Below are 26,133 nucleotides of genomic sequence, written 5' to 3'. Positions count from 1 at the left end.
TTTATATGCTTGCTGATCATCATAGTCGGCATTGTCCGTATGTAATTTAAAGAAGGTCGTGTTACTTACGATTCATTTATTTTATTATGTTTATATCTTTTGTCAAACAACATCAGTTCAAGTGAAGCAATGTATAAATGTGTCAATAATATGTATTTATTTACATATAGTTTAACGACTTGTTTGAAGTGGACAAAATGGTTTATAAAATTATGTGGCTCTTCTCTTTCCAAGGTTCGTCATGAGAAACTGGCTGTTTATGTGGTCATTTATCCTTATAGAGGCCTTGCATTCTTTTATCGATTGGCTCCAAACAAAGGATTTGAACCGGTGTCCTTCACCGTAGTTATGGCGGAGTGCAGTCCATTCAATCAAATGTTGTCATCAACCTATTCGATCGTAGTGCAGGGTTATATGAGCGAGACGAACTGTCACGGTAGATTGCAATCATGCTTTTGTTGAATGCATTTGAGTAGTCCGCCATATTTACGGGATGATACGTCACATGCAAGGCCTCTATTCGCTGTCGTAGTGCACGTTAGTAACCATTGATTATTGCTCCAAGCCTGGGCTCATTGATATGCCATAGGCTTTGTAATTGTGTTGTGATCATTTCGATCAGTGGTTCGTAACAAGGAAAGCGTGATCCAGTTGACCTAGCAACGGTCATATTATAACGTGCACTACGCGTATGCCTACAGCGAATTGCGTTAAGTAGATATACCAATAAATGTAGGCCTATTTATCAATAATATTAATTTAACATTGATAACACTGAAGTAAATATTGCCGAATGGAACAATTTGCTTGGGCGTAATAATTTACCAAAGTTCTTTCATCAACATTATACAGGGTGTCCCAGAATAATCTATACCGTGTTTGAACAAAATATCAAAAATATATAGTCAACAGTGTGATATTTACCTCAATTTTCCCCAAAAAATTTCATTATTAGGCCTAGAGAGGATATAACTTCCTCAAGGATCCTCCGCAGACAATTTTAATCTTCTCCGCTACTTATATAGCTGTGGGTTTTCCAACCGTGGACATAAATACCGTGCTGTGACACTAAGGACGAACCTTCTCTATACTTTTGGTCCAAATTTGGGTAAGGAAATCCACTTTTTCAAAATCAGCACCCCCCCACACACACACCCACATCCCACCCAAAAACACAAAAATCCTGGCTAGGGGCCTGTGGAAGACACAGCGGCAAATTTATCTTAGCGTCTTCTGCAGCGGGTAGTTTCTCGCAGCGTCTTCCGCGGATCCGCTGAAAGGCGACAATAAAGTGAACCAAGTCCAGAACAATGCTATGCTGATCATTTGAGCGGAAAGAACGTCCGATCTCTTTTGCCGTAGGTCCAGTGGTGTAACTAGCGGGAGGGGGGGCTTTGAACCTTGCCTCCCCCTAATGAAAAGTTTTGCCCGCTTCGCGCGCATTTATTCCACTTTTGTACTATGCCTATGTCACCTCTTTGGCTTCAATAGGCCTATGCCACTATGTTTCGCGCGCATTTGTACCATAAACTTTTTTGTCGCCAAAAGGTGCTGGATTCACTATACAAATTGTCCCCAATGTCAAAAAGAAATCTACGCCACTGTCAATCCGGGGACCGTCACATAACTCCTCAAAGACCCTCCTCCCACCGCGTCGCCCGATACAAGGGCGTTGACGCGCTTACAAACCCAATGAACAGCATGAACGATGCCTGCCCATTTATTATGTTTTTCCCCGCTTGCACCCCCCATGAAAATATCTAGTTACGCCGCGCCCCTGCGCTGCGTAGGTCTGAGTCAAAAGTTTCACAACAAACAAACAAACAAACAAACAAACAAACAGTGACTTACCAAGAAGCTTAGCTCTAATAGCCACTATTAGCGGTGATCGTCTTTGCTGGTTAATCCCATTGATATCTGGGGTTGGGGATTCCCCGCACATCAGATCCCTTACTCTCTCTAAATCATTCTCTTCAACAGCGTCAAAGAGTAGCTTCTGTTTCTCATCTAATTTCAACAGTAATCCACCAACTATCGGTATAGTTGGTGATGTTGCAGAGAATATGTGTGATGATCCCAGAGGGATGTTATTAGGCCTGGTGTTATCTTCCAAAATGTCCTCTTCATCACTGCTGCTAATCACTGGCTTCTCATCCTCCTGCATGTTTAAAAATAATCCTGTTCTGTCGAGTCAACATCAACATCGGTTTCCAAGTTCCGTTGTCCTCATCCCCGGGGTCTCCGACACATCTCGCGTGTACTTGTCCCATACATCGTTACCTACTGGAATATATTCCGTGGAGACTTCGCCGCTAGCGGTGTCAAAGTGGACCCTACTTGGTCTTCGTGATTCTTTATCGTCCTCCATGGGGCCTACCGCCTGTTAAACCAGTAGTTTACTGTGATTTATTAATCGTTTATAGGCCTACTCATTAATATATCAAACAGAGATTTGACTGTCAGATACGATAATGCGTGCGTGGTTGGTGACATTGATATATAGTCCAGTGCATCAATGAATATCGATTATAATAATTAGAAATTAGTTAATCATCTTAATCATGTTAGGTTGACGAAGATCTAAACATTTACAGTCATAAATCATGATACAACTTGATGCTAGCTATTTACCATGAAGTTGTCACCTGCAGGTCATACTGTTATCGGGTAAAACTGTTCATACAAACGAAGTTCTCACTGATTAATCCGATTGGTCCTGGATTCGAACCAGTGACTATCCTGCAATTTATCCAAACTCACATAATATCATCAAGTTGCGTCACCGCTAAAAGGTGATATGCCGCTCAACATATTCATTTATAATGCTATTTCTTCTGCATAATTCGTACATCTAGTTACACTAACCACTCAATTTCTGTCATGAGGCGGGTTTAAACCCCGGGGTTTAAACATCCTTTCTATATGATTTAAAATGTATAACACGATATCCTGGCATGATACATCATTAATGATTCCAGGTATAGCTCCGGGTACGCAGGTGAAGATACAGGTGTGCAGTAGTCCTGGCGTGATATAGCCGTCAGATACGGTATACTCCCGTTGTTATATATTGGTAGACATAAGAAAAACATAGCATATGCATGCTAAGTTATTCACCCAATTTTAATAATAATAATGTTTGTTCACAAACATGCCAAAAATGTCGATTGTTTTTTTCATTCCACTTAGACAAATCCAAATGAAGGATATCTTTTTATGAAACACTCCAACATAAACATAAAATTGCAGATTTGAAATGACTCCACATATAATGCCAGAAATAATAAATACACGAACTGAGGTGGCATATTATCGAAATTATAGTCCTATAGACAGTTATTCATGTATGAGAAATACAATAGATATAGGTGAAGGCAAATACAATAATAATACAAAATGAAAGGCCAAAACTTTTCATTACACATACAATTTTAAAGGGACATAAAGATATTCCTATTTCAACACTGCAAAAACAGCAGAGCAACACTTAATAAACACTTTAACACTTCATAAACACTTGTTTGTACAGTGAATGTATAGGGGTGTTAATTTATAAACACCAAAACACGTTTAGAAATATGAAGATGTTTATGTTTTTAACATAAGATCTTAACACACTATCTTGTGTTAAAAAGCATAAACATCTTCATATTTCTAAACGTGTTTTGGTGTTTATAAATTAACACCCTCTATACCTTCACTGTACAAACAAGTGTTTATGAAGTGTTAAAGTGTTTATTAAGTGTTGCTCTGCTGTTTTTGCAGTGAAACATATGCCATTTTGTGACACTTATATTTAGAAATTTAGCTATTATAAATGTACCATCCTGATCTTATAATAAAAAATTGGTTATTTTTTTTCAATACTTTTTTATTTTTTATTTTGGCATATTTGTAATGTAATCATGGTAATGTCCCAACTTATACCTAAATGGAATCAGTCAAATTTGTTGTGTTTGTAGTAGGTCAACAGAGCAATTTTGACATCAAGTCATGACTTCAAGCCATCCTAGAACTCCATGTTAAACGACCAAACTAAAGAACATCTCTTTCATTCCCTTTTGAAATAACCACACTTAAAAGTTTATACTTTAACACACCAAACGGTTATAAACACTAATGATATACTTCCTGAAATACAATGTTTAAATTTTAAACATTTTTAATGTTTAAAGGTAATCTAAAAGTGTTCCTACTTAAAATGTTTAAAATTTAAACCAGTTGTTTAACGAAGGTATTATATCGTTAGTGTTTATAACCGTTTATAACACGGTGTTTAAGTATAAACTTTACAGTGCGATTATTTGAAAATGGAATGAGAGTGTTAGAGTTTATTTTGTATTTTTAAACATGCATATTAAAATATGCATACAGGAGTAGAGGTTCAAATACCAGTGATATCTAGAATTGTGGATACTTACTATTTTCAGTTGTTAATAAACACGTTCATGTGTTTTAAAAGTGTTACATAAACCTAAACATTTTTATTTGCAATGATATACTAGTATACGAGGGTCGTTCAAAAAGTTCTACATCCATCATCATATCTCTGTTATCTTACGCGCCAGGAAGTTGAAATTACCCACGATTATACTCTTATATATTGGCTACAAAATAAAAGTTATTCGATGAAAATGTAATTTTTGGTTGTTTAGATATATTGGTTAAAGCGAATACAGATTTTTTAAGTCGGAAACGGTTAAAAACTGAAGCCAAAAGTTTATAGTATAAGTATCATGTTGTACCTTTGGATAATCTCCATAAAAATGTTGTTAAAAGATATGCAGTTGTCCAACTGCTTACTCAGGATGAATATTTTGTTCCTATTTGAGCTGCCTGACATGCCTTGGGACTTCAAAACAAATAAAACACGTTTTATATGAGAATAAAACATCAAATGGCTCAACAGACATACCAATGTTTAGTGAAGTGTGCCGGATTTCAACAAAGACCACGTTTGAGGGTAATTTGTAATTACGTCCTTATTTTAAGCAATGGACTGATGCATCTTGACGTGGAAACAAAATGAACAATTTGTTAATAACCTTGTATAAACTTACAAGATACAAAACATGTCCATTCGACTTTATTTGATTTTAACTTATGACCCAATTAATACGACTTGAACCAACAAGTGCTCACCCGATCGAAGTCAATAACCTATAAAAAGTGTCAATAGGCCTATATAAAAGGCTATTCTGAACATGTATCGGTTTTGTTGTACAAAAGACATGAAACCCAGTAAAACTGTACTTATCTGTAAGCATTAGATATTGATTAAATTATTTGAACAAAAATAAAGCAATTTAATCATTTTCAGAAATAAATGTGTAATGATTTCCACATACATGTAGATGTGGCCTACCTTTTTAATCAAAATTATCTTTCTTGCCGTTTCCGACGTATTCAATCTGCATTCGCTTTAACCAACACATCTTAACAACCAAATATCACGTTTTAATCAAATAACTGTTATTTTTTAGAGTATAATCATCGGTAATTTCAACTTCCTGGCGCGTAAGATAACAGAGATGTGATGATGGAGGTAGAACTTTTTGAATGACCCTCGTATATACGTACACGTACGCGTCATCTCAAAGATGCACGGATGTAACCATCACGTTTTCTTTATTATGTTGTCATGTCAATATTTGTCAAGTGAAAAGTCATGTTCCCACATTTATCAACTATTCTTATGCGACTTCAGAATATTTTACAGGAAGCCACTTCACGGTTAAAACTTAATATGTACACTGACTCGAGTCAACTAAGATTTCAGTGTTGCTTTTGAACGTTCATGTCCAAATGCCTGAACATAAATAGAGTGATCCTTTCACAATCTATGGTCTAAACCAGTGTTTCCTCAAGAATCACTGAACCAACTAGACATACTTATATATTCTATAAAGTGTATCTTTGGAATTGACTCAAACCTGATTTGTTTGCAATAATTTGCAATTACATTTAAGTGGAATTTTGCATTTAGGACGTTTCAGTCACCATTATAGGATACAGTTGACCGAACTTGGCATAATATCGCGTGTTTGACTATTGTCATGAAACAGGTAGAAAGTATACTTTAAAAGTGATTATTCAGGCATGAACTCATAAAAATTTGTCTCTAAAAGTTGACTTATTACCGTTTCAAATAAAGTGACAGATGACTGCTATACCAGTGTCCCCAAAACAAACAGGCCCTGCATGGCACATGCTATGATATGTGGCGATGTCTCACTTTTGAACTCACCCTCACTCCCTATGACCCCCTTTTAATATAAATCTCTCACCGAATGACACTTTTTTTCTAAAATGATCCGAATTTTGTAATTGTTTATTCCAAATGTTCGAACTTTTATACTTACTCAAATATTGGTCATAATTTAATTTTGCAAGAGTCATAATGGTTGTTTGTGATACCAATAATAAACAGATACAAGCACTGAAGTAAGTTCACAAAAACAGGGAATATTTAAATTATGATTAAGTATGTTGACACGTCATAAATTCTCATTCAGTGCTGTGTACATATTGACTGCTGTATTTCTCGAATTATATTCTAAAAAAAAAATCGCAAATTATCCGGGGGAGAAACAGTCACATACCATTATGTCGAGTGTCATTACGGTATGTGTTGTCATCCTCATAGCCCCTGCATGGCTCAGATTCCCAACCCTAAACATCAACCTTCATTGAGTGAAAAAATTAAAACCCTTATCATCGAGTTTGGAGCAAAATAGGAACCATTTTCACTGATATACTCAAAATATAGGCCTACACCCTTTCACTGATACAATAAAGTAGGCCTACTCGGGCTGGGGGGGTGCGGGATTTCCAAACAGTGGTCCTTTTTCAAATGAAAAGTGCGCTCGTGCAGATTGATTTGGGAAAAGTGAACCTAAATCCCTGAAAATGGGCTTTTATTTGATTGAATCACCAAAAAGTGGTCAATTTTTCTGCCCCCCCCCCCTTAAAGTTGTTTTGCCCCCTTTGCCCATCCTCTGAAAAGGTGCTGGCTACGCCACTGGTCTGTACTTCTAAACATAGGCCCTAAAACATTATTTACAAACACATATTTGGTGTATTTTAAAGCGCATCTCTGCATGCGACCAAACGCGCGTCAACAAGATTAACGTACGAAAATTATAAAATTGAGATTTGTGTATCACAGCAGCAATATCCCAGCAAACACACAAAAAACTCGTGTTTAAAGCGATTTTTTAACACAAAAAAACCGTCGCGCTTTGAAGAAAACAACATAATGTCGAAATGTTATTGCATATTTTTGGCAAACATTTTTGCAACATAATTTGTCAACACTTAATAATACGAAATCAGCAACCTTTAATGAATATTTCCGAGAACGATTTGTATTTACCGAGATCCATATCAAAGAGCAAATGACATAATGGAACAGTGTCGACGTTTATTAAAAACTAAATTATGTCATAATGACAAAATTGAGGGCAAACGGATGGGATAAAAGCGGCTTTCATTAAAGCCATATTATAACATTTGCTGAGGAAGACGCCCTCACTGAATTTTTAAAATTCCTTTTTTACACGATTAAATTGTACTTTATTAAACCAATATACCCTGCAAAAATCAAGACTCTAAGTGCTGTAGTTTTGTCAAAATCCGTGATTTTGAATTAAAGGCTGATTCAGCGCTTTATTATTACGATGGAATTATTAGTCGAACGCATGCACGATGTTTATAACACACAGTACGTCACGGCGTGCGGTGTATACACAACAAAGGGTCGTACCACAATATGACCGAAGGACTGAGTGGTACGTATTGGCGACATGTGCGCTGGTAGTAGGCCTAAATTCCAATTTTCTTTGCTTTGTCGTAGTTGTTCGGCTCAAAAATAAAAGGGGATATATCTGACAGTAAAAGCTAACATTTTATGGCAAAGAAATGCTAATCTATTTTGTTTGAAAATGTTATAATATTGCTTTAAGTGGGACGATTTGACAAAGTGGGCATAAATGGGCAAAAAATACATGCAATCTTCTGGGGTACGTCTATTATGGGGAACGAGCCGGAAACGAGGCTGTCAATTAGGTCACCTACCTTTAATTTGGGCGGTAGCTGTGACAGCTATACCTTAAGGGGACTCGATCTTTTGTGCGTAATTATAGAGGGCCAGGATTCACTCTATCATTAAAAAAATTATTTGAAGAAGTCAAAGAGCCCTAGGAATAAAAACTGTAGTGTAATTCACGCCAGATACAATTTCCTTATACGACAAAAATTTATTTTTGTAATCGATCAAAAAACAAACGTTTTATATCAATTTTAAATTTAGCCTGAATCCGTAAATATGGTACCTCTCGCCCTTTTTTAGGTCAAGGCTATTTTTACCATTATGCAGCGAACCATTGTTGAAGCTATTTCACATACATGTACAAAACATTCTAGAGAAAGAATGAGGACATATAGTGTTGAAATATCTTTTGTTGTTGATTTCGAATGATAATGTCATGAAGTTGTAAATTTAAAGGTCAAAATCCTAAAACCAAAACAAAACATTGCGACGCAGATAATTCCCGACTTACGCAATTTCATCATCACATCAGTGTCTTTATTATTTGTTTGAAACCTTTCCCAAACGTTCGTGCTATTTATGCATAAAACGGCTAATCTATCTTTATAAAACGCGTCTTTTTTTAGTAAACAAAAGGCTAAAGATGGCATTATGAGGTTTATCGTTTATCATTACACTCATCCGCTCAACTGCTACGGTGGCCGAGCGGTAAAGCCCCGGGGTGGGCACTTAACTTTAGAAGTGACGGTATGTGCCTGTCAATAGGCCTCCTCTTTTGAAGTCGACTATACCCGATGACCCCCTATTTTAAAAGTCATACCCGATGACCCCCCATTTTTTTAGGTGCGACTACCCAATGACCCCCTTTTTCTGGTCGCGGCTACCCAATGACGCCCTTTTTTCTATAATTGCATCAGCAAAATGCCACAAAATAATGGCGGAAACTTTCAAATTCTCTTATTTTAGCAAAATTTGTATTGGAAATTTGGAAAATTTGGAACAAGAAATAGAATTTTGCTCCATTTTTTCACAATTTTCTACCTAAATGACCCCTTTTTTGAAATGTTATACCCAATGTCCCCCTTTTTTCAAAATGTTATACCCAATAACCCCCTTTTTCATTTTTGTTGTACCCAATGACCCCCTTTTTTTAAAACAATGTTTTGTACCCGATATGCCCCTACTTCGCAACGCCGGTAGGCACATACCCGTCACTTGCAGTGTTGAGTGCCCACCCCGGGGGTAAAGCGCTAGACGCGTAATCGAAGGAAGTTTAGAATCGCTGGTTCGAGTCCCAACGAAGCCTGTGGAAACTTGTTTTTCTTCAAAATTCATGATCGCATTCCGAAATGAGTCACTTGTCGGTAAATCATGTAACGTATCCTTAATTTGGGCACAATGTTTTTTCACTATGCTTTGATGAGTCCAGGTGTGTGAAAATATTAAATGCAAAACAATATGATAAAAATTGGATGCTTTACGCCCAATATTGGTCTGATGAGTTTAAAAATATTCGACTCGAATACATCTCGTCCAATATTTTAAAACTCCTAACTTGATCAATAAATATGGGCTCAATCGATCCACTTTTATATCAATATTTGACCTAGTACACTGCAAAAACAGCAGAGCAACACTTAATAAACACTTTAACACTTCATAAACACTTGTTTGTACAGTGAAGGTATAGGGATGTTAATTTATAAACATTTTAAAACTATCGTTTAAAAACATAAACATGTTTCATTTTTAAACAAGATAGTGTTTATAAATTAATATCCCTATACCTATCTTGTGTAAAAACAAGTGTTTATATCTGTTAAAGTGTTTATTAAGTGTTGCTCTGCTGTTTTTGCAGTGTAGTGATAAATGTGAAATATTGGAACTACCAAGTTTTTCAAATTCCACTTCATGATAATACACTAAATTCTATACAAATTCTGACAAAGAACTATGTCTAATCAGGGAAGGATTTTAAAATATATAATGAAACTGACATTTTATTCCAAATTCAACAATGTTTTTTAATGCAAATCTTTGTATCAATAAAAGCTGAATAAACGGGACCATAATGTTACATTTAGGCATCTCAGCCCTCATAAAAACACAGCATTTGGTTTGTTAATTGGGAACAGCTCATTAGTCCTAAAAATTGCCCGTATTGATTAGAGTTAAGGGCTGGGGTATGAACGTTTAGACAGTATTTATTGTGGGTCATTAGAGCACGTCAGACATATCGAATTGCATTCTGAATACGAAGAATGTCCTTCTGATATCAAATAATTATCATTTTTGAAATTCGCAATGTAATACACATTTTATGGCAAATGATTAAAATTGATATTTTTGATATTTAACAGTACTCGAAGTAAACTTTATAAATCTGATGATTTATACTTAAAGTAGGTGGGATAAAAAGCCGACGATGAATTCAAAATTTTGACCTTTCATATTGAAGATATGGAATTTTTTCCCCAAAACACCAAAAAATTAGGTCTTTTGGGAAAAAAAATCCATATCTNCAATATGAAAGGTCAAAATTTTCAATTGATCGTCAGCTTTTCCTCCCAGCTATATACACTTTAAGAATATATCATTAGATTTGTAAAATTTACTTTGAGGACTGTTATATATCAAAAATGTGAAAAATATCAAATTTTAATAATTTGTCATAACAAAATGAAAATTATTTGATATCAGAAAGACATTCTTCGTATTCAGAATGCAATTTGATATGTCTGATGTGCTCTCATGTCCCACAAAAAATACTGTCGAAACGCTCATTCCAGATCCTTTAAAGTTGGGATTTGGGGCATTTTAGGTTAGGAATAGGGTTAGGGTTCGAGTTAGGATTATAGAGTCAGGGTAAGATTTAGGGTTGGGTTAGGGTAAGGACTTACGTTAAAGGCAAGGGTAACAGTGAAGTTTAGGGTTAGAGTTATGGTGAGGATTAGAGTTTATAAGTAATTGTGTGGGTTTTCGGACTAACGACCCTTCAGACTATCGGCCTGCAATAATTGTTATCAGATACTTGTTTTAACATGGTAGCAGAATGATTGAACAACATTCTAATATCTGCTTACATAACAAAACTTATGTACTGGTGTCATATAATTGGAGAGAGTGCATTTTCTTTTCTTTGGGAGTAGAATAAAAACAATTGTGCTTCCAAGTCGAAATACAGTATGTGTTTTCACAGTGAACAGAAAATGTTATACAGAAAACGTTTAAATGTTGGGTCGTATAAGGGGTATATAAAACATTTTTGAAAACTTGCTGCAAAACATTTTAACATGATGTTATTTGATTGCTGACAAAATGTTTTGCAAAAATATTTGCTAAAAACTATTTTACAGTAACATTTTGAATTGTTGTAGTTTTTTTTTTCATATAAAACATTATAAAAAACGTTTTAATGTCCTTTATATAACCCAACATTTTAATGTTATTAAAACGTTTTGACCAAAACCAAAACATCTTTATAACACGTTACAACGTTAAGACATTTTTGTGTGCTGGGTTATCTCTTTACACATTATGTCATTTTTACTTGAGATAGCACATCTGTAGATCCTGAAGACTATTTTAATAACTAAGGCTAGCTTCAGACTCCGTATTGTACGTACAATATTGTATGTACAATACTTTTCGTGACGTCAAAAAGTATTACACGTGCAATAAATATACGTGCCACGACGAGTTGAATCAGATTAAATAACGCGCTATAACCCTGACGGTTCATTGTTTGCTAAATCCAAGCGAGGTCACCAGAAAATCTATGGAAGAGAAATTTCTACTGCTGCTGATGAAAAATCCTAGAGTGCGTTTGGAGGTTTTTTCTGCACTTCACCAGTAGCCCTAATAAATTCATAAAACAATAAAAATCAAATAAAGATTTTTACTCACTGCTCATCTGATCCACTTTCCCAGGAAACTAAATACCGATACTCCTTAGTTTTTCCCTGACTTTCCAGACATAATTATGAGTAAACATCAAATTTAATGTTTACAAAACAATCAAATATATATACATTCTTTTGCATTTTGTACATAAATATTGATATCAATAATGTAGGCCTACAAACATTAAAAAAGGGGGCCTAAGAGTATGTCTATTTTTTAATACTAATTCCGCCATGCCTAAACATATCTTATTATGAAATCGTGTAATGGAACCCAAATTCCAATCAAAAATAAAAACAAATTTGTTATCAAATACACTAGGCCTATACATTGTATTATAGGAATTTAATAGATGGTTCATTTTAATAAATAAATAGATTAACACGGGTAATGGACAAGAAATATTTGGCAATACCGGATTTACCAGAGAGCCAGTGGATAAAGAAATTAATTAAAATTAAAACAAATTAAATGAGAAAATGAAAGCAAGGACATTTGGCGAAGTATTGTTTTAGAATTCGAAGGAGTCCTAAATGTTATCCTGGCCCCAGGACACTGATTAATGTAAATTCGACCCATAGTTATTTTATCAACTTTTGCCAGCATTCAACATGTTCAATGTGATTTATGCCTATTTTAAATAAAACTAGAGCTAATTGCGCATACACATATACGCGACCTTAGCAATAGCTAATTAACTAGGCCTATGGCTAATTAGCCCAGCTATCTAGCATGCATGCATGTATTAAGGCATAAACAGCCAGCAGTAGTATAATATGCTGATTTTACTGAGAGGTCTTTTTTGAAATGCACTGTAATTTGAAATTGACCATAGGGACAATGGGAGCAAGGTTAATTTGTTAGCTCACCTATAGCATATGTGAGTTCAAAAGGTCCAGCAGTTTGGTGTAATTCATTGGAATATACATGTATAACTAGAACAGAAGTTTGTAGTATCATATAATTAGGCCAAGTAAAATTAAAAAAACATGTTTCAAGTCCGGGTTTTTGTAAAAAAGGAGGAAGAGGGGGCTTTTTATTTTATATTTTCATGGCAAAATCGGTGTGAATACCCATAATTTGAGCTGTTTTAGCATGTTTTAGCCTGGAAAAAGGAGGAGGCCTCTTTTTATTTTTGTTCTGAGGATATAGAACATTTTCATAAAACCTTCCAAAAGTGTTTCTTGTATATTAGCAAGGCTAAAGAAATATTTCTGCTTCCTAGATATATTTTTTGAAAAGTTATAATTGAATAAATATATAATTGAAGAAACCTCAAAAAAGGAAGCGAGAGGGTACGTGAAACATGTTTATTTTTTATTTGGCCTTATAATTATTAATTATATTACATAATTATTTTCCATAGTTGTGAAATCATTTTGTTAACCAAAAATTATTCAATATTCATGTAAATATTTCTGTGCAACTTTGGTCATGCGCTATTAGAGTGCGACTTCCTAAGGTATTTTTCTACATACCGGAAGTAATATCTGCATGACCTTTGACCCCAATGACCTTGGACCCCAATGGATGAATACAATGTGTAATGTTATCATGCTATATTATAATTTGTGGAATGACTTAGCATTTTTAGTAACAGAACAGAAAATCAGCATCAGCCATAATGACCTTCGTATGACCTTTGACCTCAAGGCTAATGCATGCGTCAAGTGACATCATCTTGCTGTGTAATTTGTGTAAGGAGTAGCAGTTTTAGTAAAAATAACAGGAAATAACATTTTCGGCCATAATGACCTTTCCATAACCTTTGACCTTGAGTTGGTCACGTGACATTTGTGCCACCAGCTATTGGTCCTGATGACCAAGTAACATTGTTGTACCATATATATTTGCGACAGCAGCAGCATGTTAGGGTATTTCGTCATATACCGGAAGTATCCCCTTAATGACCTTTGACCCCAATTCTGAACATTAACTTTTAGACACTTGGTATAGCTGATGCATGTACCCAAGTGCCATCATCGTGCTGTATAATTTGTGGAAGAAGTAGCATTTTAGTGAAATCACGTTTTTGGCCATTGACAGGAAGTGGATGACCTTTGACCTGAAGTTGATCATGTTTCATTTGTCCCCTCACCCAATGGTCCTAATGACCAACTATGGTCAACATGGCTCAAAGCATATGGCTACGGTGGCTCATTATAAGATTGACAGAAAGAAAGAAAGAAAGAAAGAAAGAACTAGAGCAACTGTGCCCTTTGCAAGGGCACGAGGTAAGTTAGGCGTATGACTGTGATGACATCATCACGCAGCAATACTGTGCAACGTTAAATTTGACCCGACCTTTGTCTTCGGTTGACCTTTTCGGTTTCATATTCTGAGCAACGTTAAATTTGACCTCGGATGACCTTTTCGGTTTTACACTCCCCAAGTGTTAGGGATCATTTGCCGCAAGTTGCAGCCTGATCGGAGCAACTTTAAATTTGACCTGACCTTTGAACTTGGATGACCTTTCCAGTTTCATACTTCTCAAGTGTCAGGGATTATTTTCCCCGAATTGCAGCCCTATCAGAGCAACTTTAAATTTTACCTGACCTTTGACCTCGGATGACCTTTGCGGTTTAATACTTCCCAAGTGTCAGGGATCATTTCCCCCGACTTACAGCCCAATTGGAGCAACTTTAAATTTGACCTGACCTTTGACCTCACATGACCTTTGTGGTTTTATACTCCCCAAGTGTCAGGGATCATTTTCCCCGACTTACAGCCTAATTGGAGCAACTTCAAATTTGACCTGACCTTTGACCTCACTTGACCTTTGTGGTTTTATACTCCCCAAGTGTCAGGGATCATTTTCCCCGAGTTACAGCCCAATCGGAGCAACTTGTAATTTGACCTGACCTTTGACCTCACATGACCTTTGTGGTTTTATACTCCCAAAGTGTCAGGGATCATTTTCCCCGACTTACAGCCTAATTGGAGCAACTTGTAATTTGACCTGACCTTTGACCTCACTTGACCTTTGTGGTTTTATACTCCCAAAGTGTCAGGGATCATTTTCCCCGACTTACAGCCTAATTGGAGCAACTTCAAATTTGACCTGACCTTTGACCTCACTTGACCTTTGTGGTTTTATACTCCCAAAGTGTCAGGGATCATTTTCCCCGACTTACAGCCTAATTGGAGCAACTTCAAAATTGACCTGACCTTTGACCTCACTTGACCTTTGTGGTTTTATACTCCCAAAGTGTCAGGGATCATTTTCCCCGACTTACAGCCTAATTGGAGCAACTTCAAAATTGACCTGACCTTTGACCTCACTTGACCTTTGTGGTTTTATACTCCCCAAGTGTCAGGGATCATTTTCCCCGACTTACAGCCTAATTGGAGCAACTTCAAATTTGACCTGACCTTTGACCTCACTTGACCTTTGTGGTTTTATACTCCCCAAGTGTCAGGGATCATTTTCCCTGAGTTACAGCCCAATCGGAGCAACTTGTAATTTGACCAGACCTTTGACCTCACATGACCTTTGTGGTTTTATACTCCCAAAGTGTTAGGGATCATTTTCCCCGACTTACAGCCTAATTGGAGCAACTTCAAATTTGACCTGACCTTTGACCTCACTTGACCTTTGTGGTTTTATACTCCCCAGGTGTCAGGGATCATTTCCCCCGACTTACAGCCCAATTGGAGCAACTTTAAATTTGACCTGACCTTTGACCTCACATGACCTTTGTGGTTTTATACTCCCAAAGTGTCAGGGATCATTTTCCCCGACTTACAGCCTAATTGGAGCAACTTCAAATTTGACCTGACCTTTGACCTCACTTGACCTTTGCGGTTTTATACTCCCTAAGTGTCAGGGATCATTTTCCCCGAGTTACAGCCCAATCGGAGCAACTTGTAATTTGACCTGACCTTTGACCTCACATGACCTTTGCGGTTTCATACTCCCCAAGTGTCAGGGATCATTTTCCCCGAGTTACAGCCCAATCGGAGCAACTTTAAATTTAACCTGACCTTTGACCTCACATGACCGTTGTGGTTTAATGCGGTCATATTTCAACATTTCACTTACCCCTCACCCCCTTATTCACCATTATTGCGTCATCTGTAGAAACTATATAGTGGGATTATTGATTTTCATAAATGCATCATGGGAAGGCGTGATGCAGTTTTAGCCAAGATATCACCCCCCCCCCCACACACACACACCCACCCCCACACACCCTATAGCCATCAGTGGAAATGATGTAGCTGTTTATATCTAGCATACAGGCATCACATCACAAGTTACACTCAAGATATGTAACAAAATTGGCATCTGAACATACCTCAGTTTGTTTCGTGTGAATCGCCCACTTGGGGTTTCATACACCCCAACTGGGCTGTTCCAGTTGAAATTCATACAACCTCTCCAGAAGACATTATCTTGATCTCCCAAACAGGGCGTGTGAATTTCGAATGGGCCTACCTCAATGGGTGACTCCGTTTGTAATATTCACTCCCTGTGTGGACGATTCCAGTCATGTCTTGCATGAAGGGTGTATGGATTGCAGTTGGAATAGCCAAAATTTACACGTTTTGATGTATGGATTGCAGCTGCAATAGCCAGGCAGCGACTGGTATGATAGAGCCGGCAACTTGTGAAACCGCCCGGCCGTATGACATTTTCCACACGGTTGACGATGGAAATGTACTGAATTTAGAGAATGCACGGCACTCACCACCTGGCAATAGACGAATCCAGACGAAATTTTACACGTTTTGAAGCACAGACAGCAGAACCATTGCCTGTGGTTTTTTCTTGTTTATCAAAACACTAGACTAGATGTCTCCATGTTTTGCCCCTAATTATAATGGGGGTGCGGCACATATGAGGCAAAAATGACCATTTTGACCCCTGTGACCCCTGGATGACCTCCGATATTAAAACATTTTAAGACTTTTGTAGCCACTTACCCAATACGGCTTGGCTATGCGTTTGGTCTACATCCGATCACGGATGTAGCACTAGTAGTCAATTGTGAGAAAGAAAGAAAGAAAGAAAGAAAGAACTAGAGCAACTGTGCCCTTTGCAAGGGCACGAGGTAAGTTAGGCGTATGACTGTGATGACATCATCACGCAGCAATACTGTGCAACGTTAAATTTGACCCGACCTTTGTCTTTGGTTGACCTTTTTGGTTTCATATTCGGAGCAACGTTAAATTTGACCTGACCTTTCAAATTTGACCTGACCTTTGACCTCACATGACCTTTGCGGTTTCATACTCCCCAAGTGTCAGGGATCATTTTCCCCGACTTACAGCCTAATTGGAGCAACTTCAAATTTGACCTGACCTTTGACCTCACATGACCTTTGTCGTTTTATACTCCCCAAGTGTCAGAGATCATTTTCCCCGAGTTACAGCCCAATCGGAGCAACTTCAAATTTGACCTGACCTTTGACCTCACATGACCTTTGTGGTTTTATACTCCCCAAGTGTCAGGGATCATTTTCTCCAAGTTACAGCCTGATCAGAGCAACTTCAAATTTGACCTGACCTTTGACCTCACATGACCTTTGCGGTTTTATACTCCCCAAGTGTCAGGGATCATTTTCCCCGAGTTACAGCCCAATCGGAGCAACTTCAAATTTGACCTGACCTTTGACCTCACATGACCTTTGTGGTTTTATATTCCCCAAGTGTCAGGGATCAGTTTCCCCAAGTTACAGCCTGATCAGAGCAACTCCAAATTTGTCCTGACCTTTGACCTCACATGACCTTTGTAGTTTCATACTCCCCAAGTGTCAGGGATCATTTTCCCTGACTTACAGCCTAATTGGAGCAACTTCCAATTTGACCTGACCTTGACCTCACATGACCTTTGTGGTTTTATACTCCCCAAGTGTCAGGGATCATTTTCCCCAAGTTACAGCCTGATCAGAGCAACTTCAAAATTGACCTGACCTTTGACCTCACATGACCTTTGCGGTTTCATACTCCCCAAGTGTCAGGGATCATTTCCCCCGACTTACAGCCCAATTGGAGCAACTTCAAATTTGACCTGACCTTTGACCTCACATGACCTTTGTGGTTTTATACTCCCCAAGTGTCAGGGATCATTTTCCTCAAGTTACAGCCTGATCGGAGCAACTTCAAATTTGACCTGACCTTTGACCTCACATGACCTTTGCGGTTTCATACTCCCCAAGAGTCAGGGATCATTTTCCCCAAGTTACAGCCCAATCGGAGCAACTTCAAATTTGACCTGACCTTTGACCTCACATGACCTTTGTGGTTTTATACTCCCCAAGTGTCAGGGATCATTTTCCCCAAGTTACAGCCTGATCAGAGCAACTTCAAATTTGACCTGACCTTTGACCTCACATGACCTTTGCGGTTTTATACTCCCCAAGTGTCAGGGATCATTTCCCCCGACTTACAGCCCAATTGGAGCAACTTCAAATTTGACCTGACCTTTGACCTCACATGACCTTTGTGGTTTCATACTCCCCAAGTGTCAGGGATCATTTCCCCGACTTACAGCCCAATTGGAGCAACTTTAAATTTGATCTGACCTTTGACCTCACATGACCTTTGCGGTTTCATACTCCCCAAGTGTCAGGGATCATTTCCCCGACTTACAGCCCAATTGGAGCAACTTTAAATTTGACCTGACCTTTGACCTCACATGACCTTTGTGGTTTCATACTCCCAAAGTGTCAGGGATCATTTTCCCCGACTTACAGCCTAATTGGAGCAACTTCAAATTTGACCTGACCTTTGACCTCACATGACCTTTGTGGTTTCATACTCCCCAAGTGTCAGGGATCATTTCCCCCGACTTACAGCCCAATTGGAGCAACTTTAAATTTGACCTGACCTTTGACCTCACATGACCTTTGTGGTTTTATACTCCCAAAGTGTCAGGGATCATTTTCCCGACTTACAGCCTAATTGGAGCAACTTCAAATTTGACCTGACCTTTGACCTCACTTGACCTTTGTGGTTTTATACTCCCCAAGTGTCGGGATCATTTTCCCCGAGTTACAGCCCAATCGGAGCAGCTTGTAATTTGACCTGACCTTTGACCTCACATGACCTTTGCAGTTTAATGAGGTCATATTTCAACATTTTACTGACCTCCGCCCCCCCCCCATTATTTACCATTATCTTTTATAGTACTAATACCACTGCATCACTAACCTCACAATATTCAGATCACATCTGATTGAATGAAGTCATTTCCCACAATAGCCTATTTCACAACCACATGTAATAGCTTCTAATACCATTGCCAACTCTACATATACATGTACAAACAACTGCAATCACACCTATTTAAAGATATGACTATCTCAAGCAATGCATAATACTGTTGTAGCTGTTTATATCTAGCATACAGGCATCACATCACAAGTTACACTCAAGATATGTAACAAAATTGGCATCTGAACATACCTCAGTTTGTTTCGTGTGAATCGCCCACTTACGGTTTCATACACCCCAACTGGGCTGTTCCAGTTGAAATTCATACAACCTCTCCGGAAGACAGTATCTTAATCTCCCACACAGGGCGTGTGAATTTCGAATGGGCCTACCTCAATGGGTGACTCCGTTTGTAATATTCACTCCCTGTGTGGACGATTCCAGTCATGTCTTGCATGAAGGGTGTATGGATTGCAGTTGGAATAGCCAAAATTTACACGTTTTGATGTATGGATTGCAGCTGCAATAGCCAGGCGGCGACTGGTATGATAGAGGCGGCAACTTGTGAAACCGCCCGGCCGTATGACATTTTCCACACGGTTGACGATGGAAATTTACTGAATTTAGAGAATGCACGGCACTCACCACCTAGCACTAGACCAATCCTGGCGAAATTTTACACGTTTTGAAGCACAGACAGCAGAACCATTGCCTGTGGTTATCTCTTGTTTATCAAAACACTAGACTAGATGTCTCCATGTTTTGCCCCTAATTATAATGGGGGTGCGGCACATATGAGGCAAAAATTACCCTTTTGACCCCTGTGACCCTGGATGACCTCCGATATTAAAACATTTTAAGACTTTTGTAGCCACTTACCCAATACGGCTTGCCTATGCGTTTGGTCCACATCCGATCACGGATGTAGCACTAGTAGTCAATTGTGAGAAAGAAAGAAACAAACAGCAAGAAAGAAATAAGTTAGGCTGCACGCCTAACTTAAAGAAACAAACAGCAAGAAAAAAATAAGTTAGGCTGCACGCCTAACTTAAAGAAACAAAGAACTTGACAGAAACAGACCTTAGCAATTTTGCAAATTGCTAAGGAATTCCGAAATCTGACGTATCAACGTTGAATCGTGCACAAATTATGATTCGAGACTATTTCATTTGACACGGTTGTATGGATTTCAGAAGATCGGTCCTATAATAGATATCGATTAGAGAATTACAGCAAGAGGCTTTGAGGATGCCGTAATCCTCTTGACCATCAACCAATCAGAGAGACATATTTCAGAAATATATTCGTAGGATTGAAACTCTTTCAACTCTGAAATATATTTTTCAAGTAATCTCGTTTCACACTTTGGCTTGCAATAAAGCCACGAAGGGCGGTAATGTTAATATACGATTTCAGTCAAATATTGGTGCAAATATACGATTTCGGTCAACTATTTGGCTATCCTTTGCCCAAAATTATGAAATGTTTATTAGTAACAACAACTCTTAGGAGGGTTTTCGAGTAATTTTAGCGAAATAATGAGGTTAAATAAAAGAAAACCCACTTACAATTTTGGACGCTTAACTGTGGTGTTCTAGGGAATTAAAATATCACAATTAACATGTTTAATTCAAAATCGTTGTCCTACAAGCACATGTTCAGATTGTGTGAACATTACAAATACAAACAATAAGGTTGAAAAATAAATAGCCATTTAAAAATGATTTTAAAAGATCGTCTATTTTGTATCTTTATGACACTGAATAGGCCAAATATCTGCCTCTGACGAAAAAAAATGTTTTCCATGCTGATTTGTTTTTGTAACAAGTACCGTATGTCATTTCAAAAAGAAAGAAAAAAAAGGCGGATATTACTTTTTAAAAACTCAACGCATTACTATTAATACGCCTATAATTAATGAATAAAAAAGTATAGAAGGCGTTGCATCCGGTTCTGATGAGGGGGGAGGGGCACAAGCCGTTTTCGGCAGTTTTCCTATGGGATTTTCTAATATTTCAGATCAATGGGGGGGGGGGCTTCCGTGCCCCTAACGCTACGGTTACTGCATTAACACGTTTATGGATGTATTGTGATGATCATAAGTAGGCCTATCATAACATGCCTCAACGATATGAATATGTAAAAAGGTGTTGCAAATTCATAACACAGCGTGTTATAATGTAACGAATGCTATGCCAAAACTTTAAAAAATAACAAAAATATCAGTATCAATAAAATCAGAACCAGAATAAATACAAAGGCCTACAAATAATACTTTTAAACTTTCTAAATCAATACCGGTATATGACTAAATATCAGTAGAAATGAATCTCTAAATCAATTAATCAATCAGTTATCAATCAATCAATCAATCAATCAATCAATCAATCAATCAATCAATCAATCAATAAATAAATAAATAAATAAACAAACAAACAAATAAATAGGCCTAAATAGATAAATCTATAAATAAATAAATAAATAAGATCTGAATGTGCCATTTATATTATTATTACAATTTTAATATTATTAATATTCGTATTAATACGACGTATTATTAACTTTAAAAAGGTGCCCATTGATTATATAATAATTCAAGTACAGTTGAATCATGCTAGGTATTATGATACCTACCATGGTTGAATACAAGAAGATATTAAAAGATGTTCATCATTCCGTGCACTCACTAAATTTAGAACTCTTAGAAATTTGGCAACTCCGTATCAATTAAGCAACCAATGATTGTAGCAAAATATATATTTTCCCGGTACATACTATTTATTGCACGTGTAATACTTTTTGACGTCACGAAAAGTATTGTACATACAATATTGTACGTACAATATGGAGTCTGAAGCGCGCTTAAATGGCCCATACCACTAAATCAGTATGTGAAGTGGCTTTCCCAAAGTTTATCATGCTAAGCGTATCAACTTTGTAAAAATTGTGCACAATTGGTCAATATTTATCCATCAATAGAAGTACGTCTGGCTGACAAATGCTTCTCTGCATCTCTTTTAATTGTAAGAACATTTTGGTGTACAATTTATCTCACTCCCATAAGATAGCAAAATTACACACTGTAAAGGTATTGTCACAATCCATAAATATGTCATTGTAATATAATATTCATGTTTGCTCAGTGCCAGAAGTGGGTAAGTGAAATAGCTGCCATGTGTAGCTGCCATTTGTTAGATGAATATGTACAATATACTGCAAGTTGTCAAATGTTCATAGAGCAGCTATTTGGACTTACCCACGTCTGTGACTGCTCAGTGTCAGAAGTAGGTAAAGTGAAATAGCTGCCATGTGTAGCTGCCATTTGTTAGATGAATACAATATACTGCAAGTTGTCAAATGTTCATAGAGCAGCTATTTGGACTTACCCACGTATGTGACTGCTCAGTGTCAGAAGTAGGTTAAGTGAAATAGCTGCCATGTGTAGCTGCCATTTGTTAGATGAATACAATATACTGCAAGTTGTCAAATGTTCATAGAGCAGCTATTTGGACTTACCCACGTCTGTGACTGCTCAGTGTCAGAAGTAGGTAAAGTGAAATAGCTGCCATGTGTAGCTGCCATTTGTTAGATGAATACAATATACTGCAAGTTGTCAAATGTTCATAGAGCAGCTATTTGGACTTACTCGCGTCTGGCACTGCTCAGTGTCAGAAGTAGGTAAAGTGAAATAGCTGCCATGTGTAGCTGCCATTTGTTAGATGAATACAATATACTGCAAGTTGTCAAATGTTCATAGAGCAGCTATTTGGACTTACCCACGTCTGTGACTGCTCAGTGTCAGAAGTAGGTAAAGTGAAATAGCTGCCACGTGTTAGATGAGTCCAATAATATTATGTATAAATTGCAAATGTTCACATGAGGCAGCTATTTGCATTTACCCACTTCTGGCACTAATCAGTTGATAAGTGCTTAAACAATTACTGTCTGTGTTGAGCAGTAATGTAGCTTAGGATGGATTGATAACATCAGAATGTGGACTAATGGTGGAATGGTCGTGGCAAGAAAGAAAGTACGCAAGAGAATGCCAACGGTTCTATGAGGACTATGGCAACGCAGCAGCAGCAGCAGTAGCTTACGCCACCATCACAGTGTCTTCATTTAGCATTCCTCCAGTCACCTGGGACCCAGAGGTAGTCAGGTAACAGCAGATCATCATTGATGGCAGGCAGGTTGTATCTGAGATCTGGTGCAACAAGACCACCTCTGGTTGGTCAGGTGACCAGAGGATTGTAAGCACAATGCTGCTGAATGAAGATGTTGTGATGGTGTCCCATGCAACACAGACTCTGAAAAGGTAACTTTGTTAAGCAAATCTCAAAATAACAAGAATCAAATAATCTAGTCTCAGTTTGGTTCCGCTCCCTCCACACACGCAGTCTGCCAATGATAACGAACAGGCTTTGTGATTGGCTTATATCTTTCCCAGGTCATTGAGCATGACTTCAAACAAGGCTTTCTTTCCATATGTTAATTAACTACTTAATATTCATGAGTCAGACCATCAGTAGACTATGCCATAGTCGATTTTTGATAAATAAAACATGTCATTAATCATGATGAAAGGATTCAGTTGAACTCGAAATTATACTGATATTTATTACATCAAAATATTAGTATAAAATTGTTATGAAAAAGTTTATATAATTATATTAGTGACAGTAAAAGTAAAGTATACGTAGGCTAAGTTATTGAATGCAACATACCATAATGTCATAATTATATTGGCACTTCAATACTGAACAATTCTGATTTTAGAATCTACCAGTTTGTCCCGGTTAAAAATCGACTATGGACATTGCATTTTAAACGGGACTTTGATCGGGCAAAGTCCCTACACACACACTGTCAATCATACTTGTTTATCAATCCAATTTAACCGCACGCAAAAAGCTTGGAAGTACGCAAGCATGGTACAAGACGCGCTCAGTGCGCCTACTGGGAGTTTAATGTTCCCGCCAAGTTGCGCCAACACAAAGGATGCATTACGTCATGGCCAATTTTAGTAGGCCAGAAATCCGACAATCTCATCCATAGACAGCCGCAATCCAAAGTCAGTAGTCCACTTGGGAAGCTAACAGAGGGGGTACGGTGACTGAAAAGATCAGTTGTGAAAATCTATCAATTGTGCACAAATTAATTAAATCAAGAGTTTTAAGCTTAAATGCAATAACCAGAGTATGCACAATGGACAAGTGGACTACGGAGTAGTCTAGACCATCAGTGACAATGATAGTCATGTGGAGTGATTATTTGGCATAGCCCCAATTCATGCTATTGTTAGTATCAAAATTCAAAGTTCCTGGATCAACCTTTCAATGTTATATGAAAAGTTATTCAGAAACAGTTATTATGTTACAATGGCAGAAGGTTTGTGTGGAGAGCAAGCTGAATCAAACTGGCATGAGTCTCCCTGATGCTGACTTAATACTGGGAGAGCAAGTTGGCGCAGCGGTTGTTCCCTCCCCTTGCACCACTGAGGCCCAGGTTCAAGCCCCCGCCGTGCCCATGGACTGTATGTGCACTTTGTTTATCCCAATCCATGCTCGCTCTCCTCCAGCTGTTAAAAATCGGTGATTAGTTGTTTGGTTATCAAAAACTTCCTTCACCCAATGGCACTTGGGGAGCTGCACAGATAATTGAGTGGATGTTAGAGGGGATAGGTTTGCACTGGGTTCGGCTGCAACTGGCCTAGTTGATTGTGATGATTCACCACAGCAGCAAAATTACAGCGCTTTGAATCCTTCAAGATCTGGAAAAAGGCCCTATATAAATCCTAAATTTATTTAATTTATTTTCATTTATACACATTATATTAATGAAAATCAAAACAACTTAATAATGTTGGAAATGTACAAAACATTTTGGACGGAATCCTCTTCCAATTTTATATACAACTATAATACACTTATTTTATACACATTTATATTTACAATAATTACAATGTACTGGTATTTTCCAGAAAATTATCACATTTATAAGTAGCATAATGTGCTATTCCAGTTGAAATCCATACCCCTCCTATAAAAGACATAACATCAATCTCCCACACAGGGGGTTTAGATTTCAAATGGGAGTCACCCATTTAGGTAACCCCATTTGAAATTCACACCCTTGTGTGAGAGATTAAGGTCATGTCTTCTATAGGGTGTGTATTTCATCTGGAATAACTCAATACCATAATGTGACCAGTCACATTAAAAGTGGGCACTTTGCAAAAAACTGCTTTTCAAGATATGGATGAAATCATGTATGACAAAATTAAGTACATAAAATAAAATCATGACTTATTTTCACCCATAAAATCTAAAAACCTTCATCAATTGATGTCTCAAAATAAAGCTGATAAAATTCTACCCAACATATAAGTATTATCTCAATTTGATTTTCCTTGCAAAGTCCACCATTTTGATGCGACTGCTCACATTATTTGGACAAATCTCTCATAAATACAGCTAATTACATACACACAGTGGCTGCACTAGGGGGCAGGGGCATCCTCTCCCCTGGTAAAACCTAAAATTAAGAAAATTCCCACTTTTGGTAGCAATTTTGAGCAAAATGTGTTGATTTTGTCCCCTGAAATTCACTTTTCCTATTACCCCCTGAAAATATTGCTAGTGCTGCCACTGCATACATTATAATTTGTATTTTTTTTATAACAAATTGAAACTATTTTCATTCTCTTTAACATGTGCCTCTCCTCAATATTTTATAAAATATAAACATTATGTACACTGTACAACATCATTGCAACACATGTAACTAAATATGTGGCTTGTAAACAGGATATCAATTTTTACATATTTATATTATTTGCCCTTGGGTTACTAGATGCCATAACTTCATTGCAATAATTGAACTAATAATATTATTGTCATATACATTATATATTTTGATTTTTCCTGTTAAAGCAACAATAAAATACAAAGGAAGCTCACCACATCTTAATATTGACAATGGGCTAATCCACTTGAAATCCATACCCCTGCTGAGGAAGAGTT

General features: G+C 37.4%; 1 protein-coding gene across 1 annotated transcript in view; it reads right to left on the bottom strand.

Annotated features, from left to right (window-relative positions):
- Window positions 1–2,605, bottom strand: part of LOC140139817 (short transient receptor potential channel 4-like) — a 35,617-nt gene extending 33,012 nt beyond the window's left edge. The window contains exon 1 of the mRNA XM_072161553.1: window positions 1,852–2,605. Coding sequence (XP_072017654.1) covers window positions 1,852–2,164 — 313 coding nt within the window. The 5' untranslated portion in view covers window positions 2,165–2,605. The remainder of the gene's footprint in view (window positions 1–1,851) is intronic.
- Between the last annotated feature and the right edge of the window lie 23,528 nt (window positions 2,606–26,133).

The sequence above is a fragment of the Amphiura filiformis genome, chromosome 18 (assembly GCF_039555335.1).
Source record: "Amphiura filiformis chromosome 18, Afil_fr2py, whole genome shotgun sequence".
Taxonomy (NCBI): domain Eukaryota; kingdom Metazoa; phylum Echinodermata; class Ophiuroidea; order Amphilepidida; family Amphiuridae; genus Amphiura; species Amphiura filiformis.
Note: the sequence above shows the minus strand (reverse complement) of the source record. Positions and strands in the feature narration are given on the sequence as shown.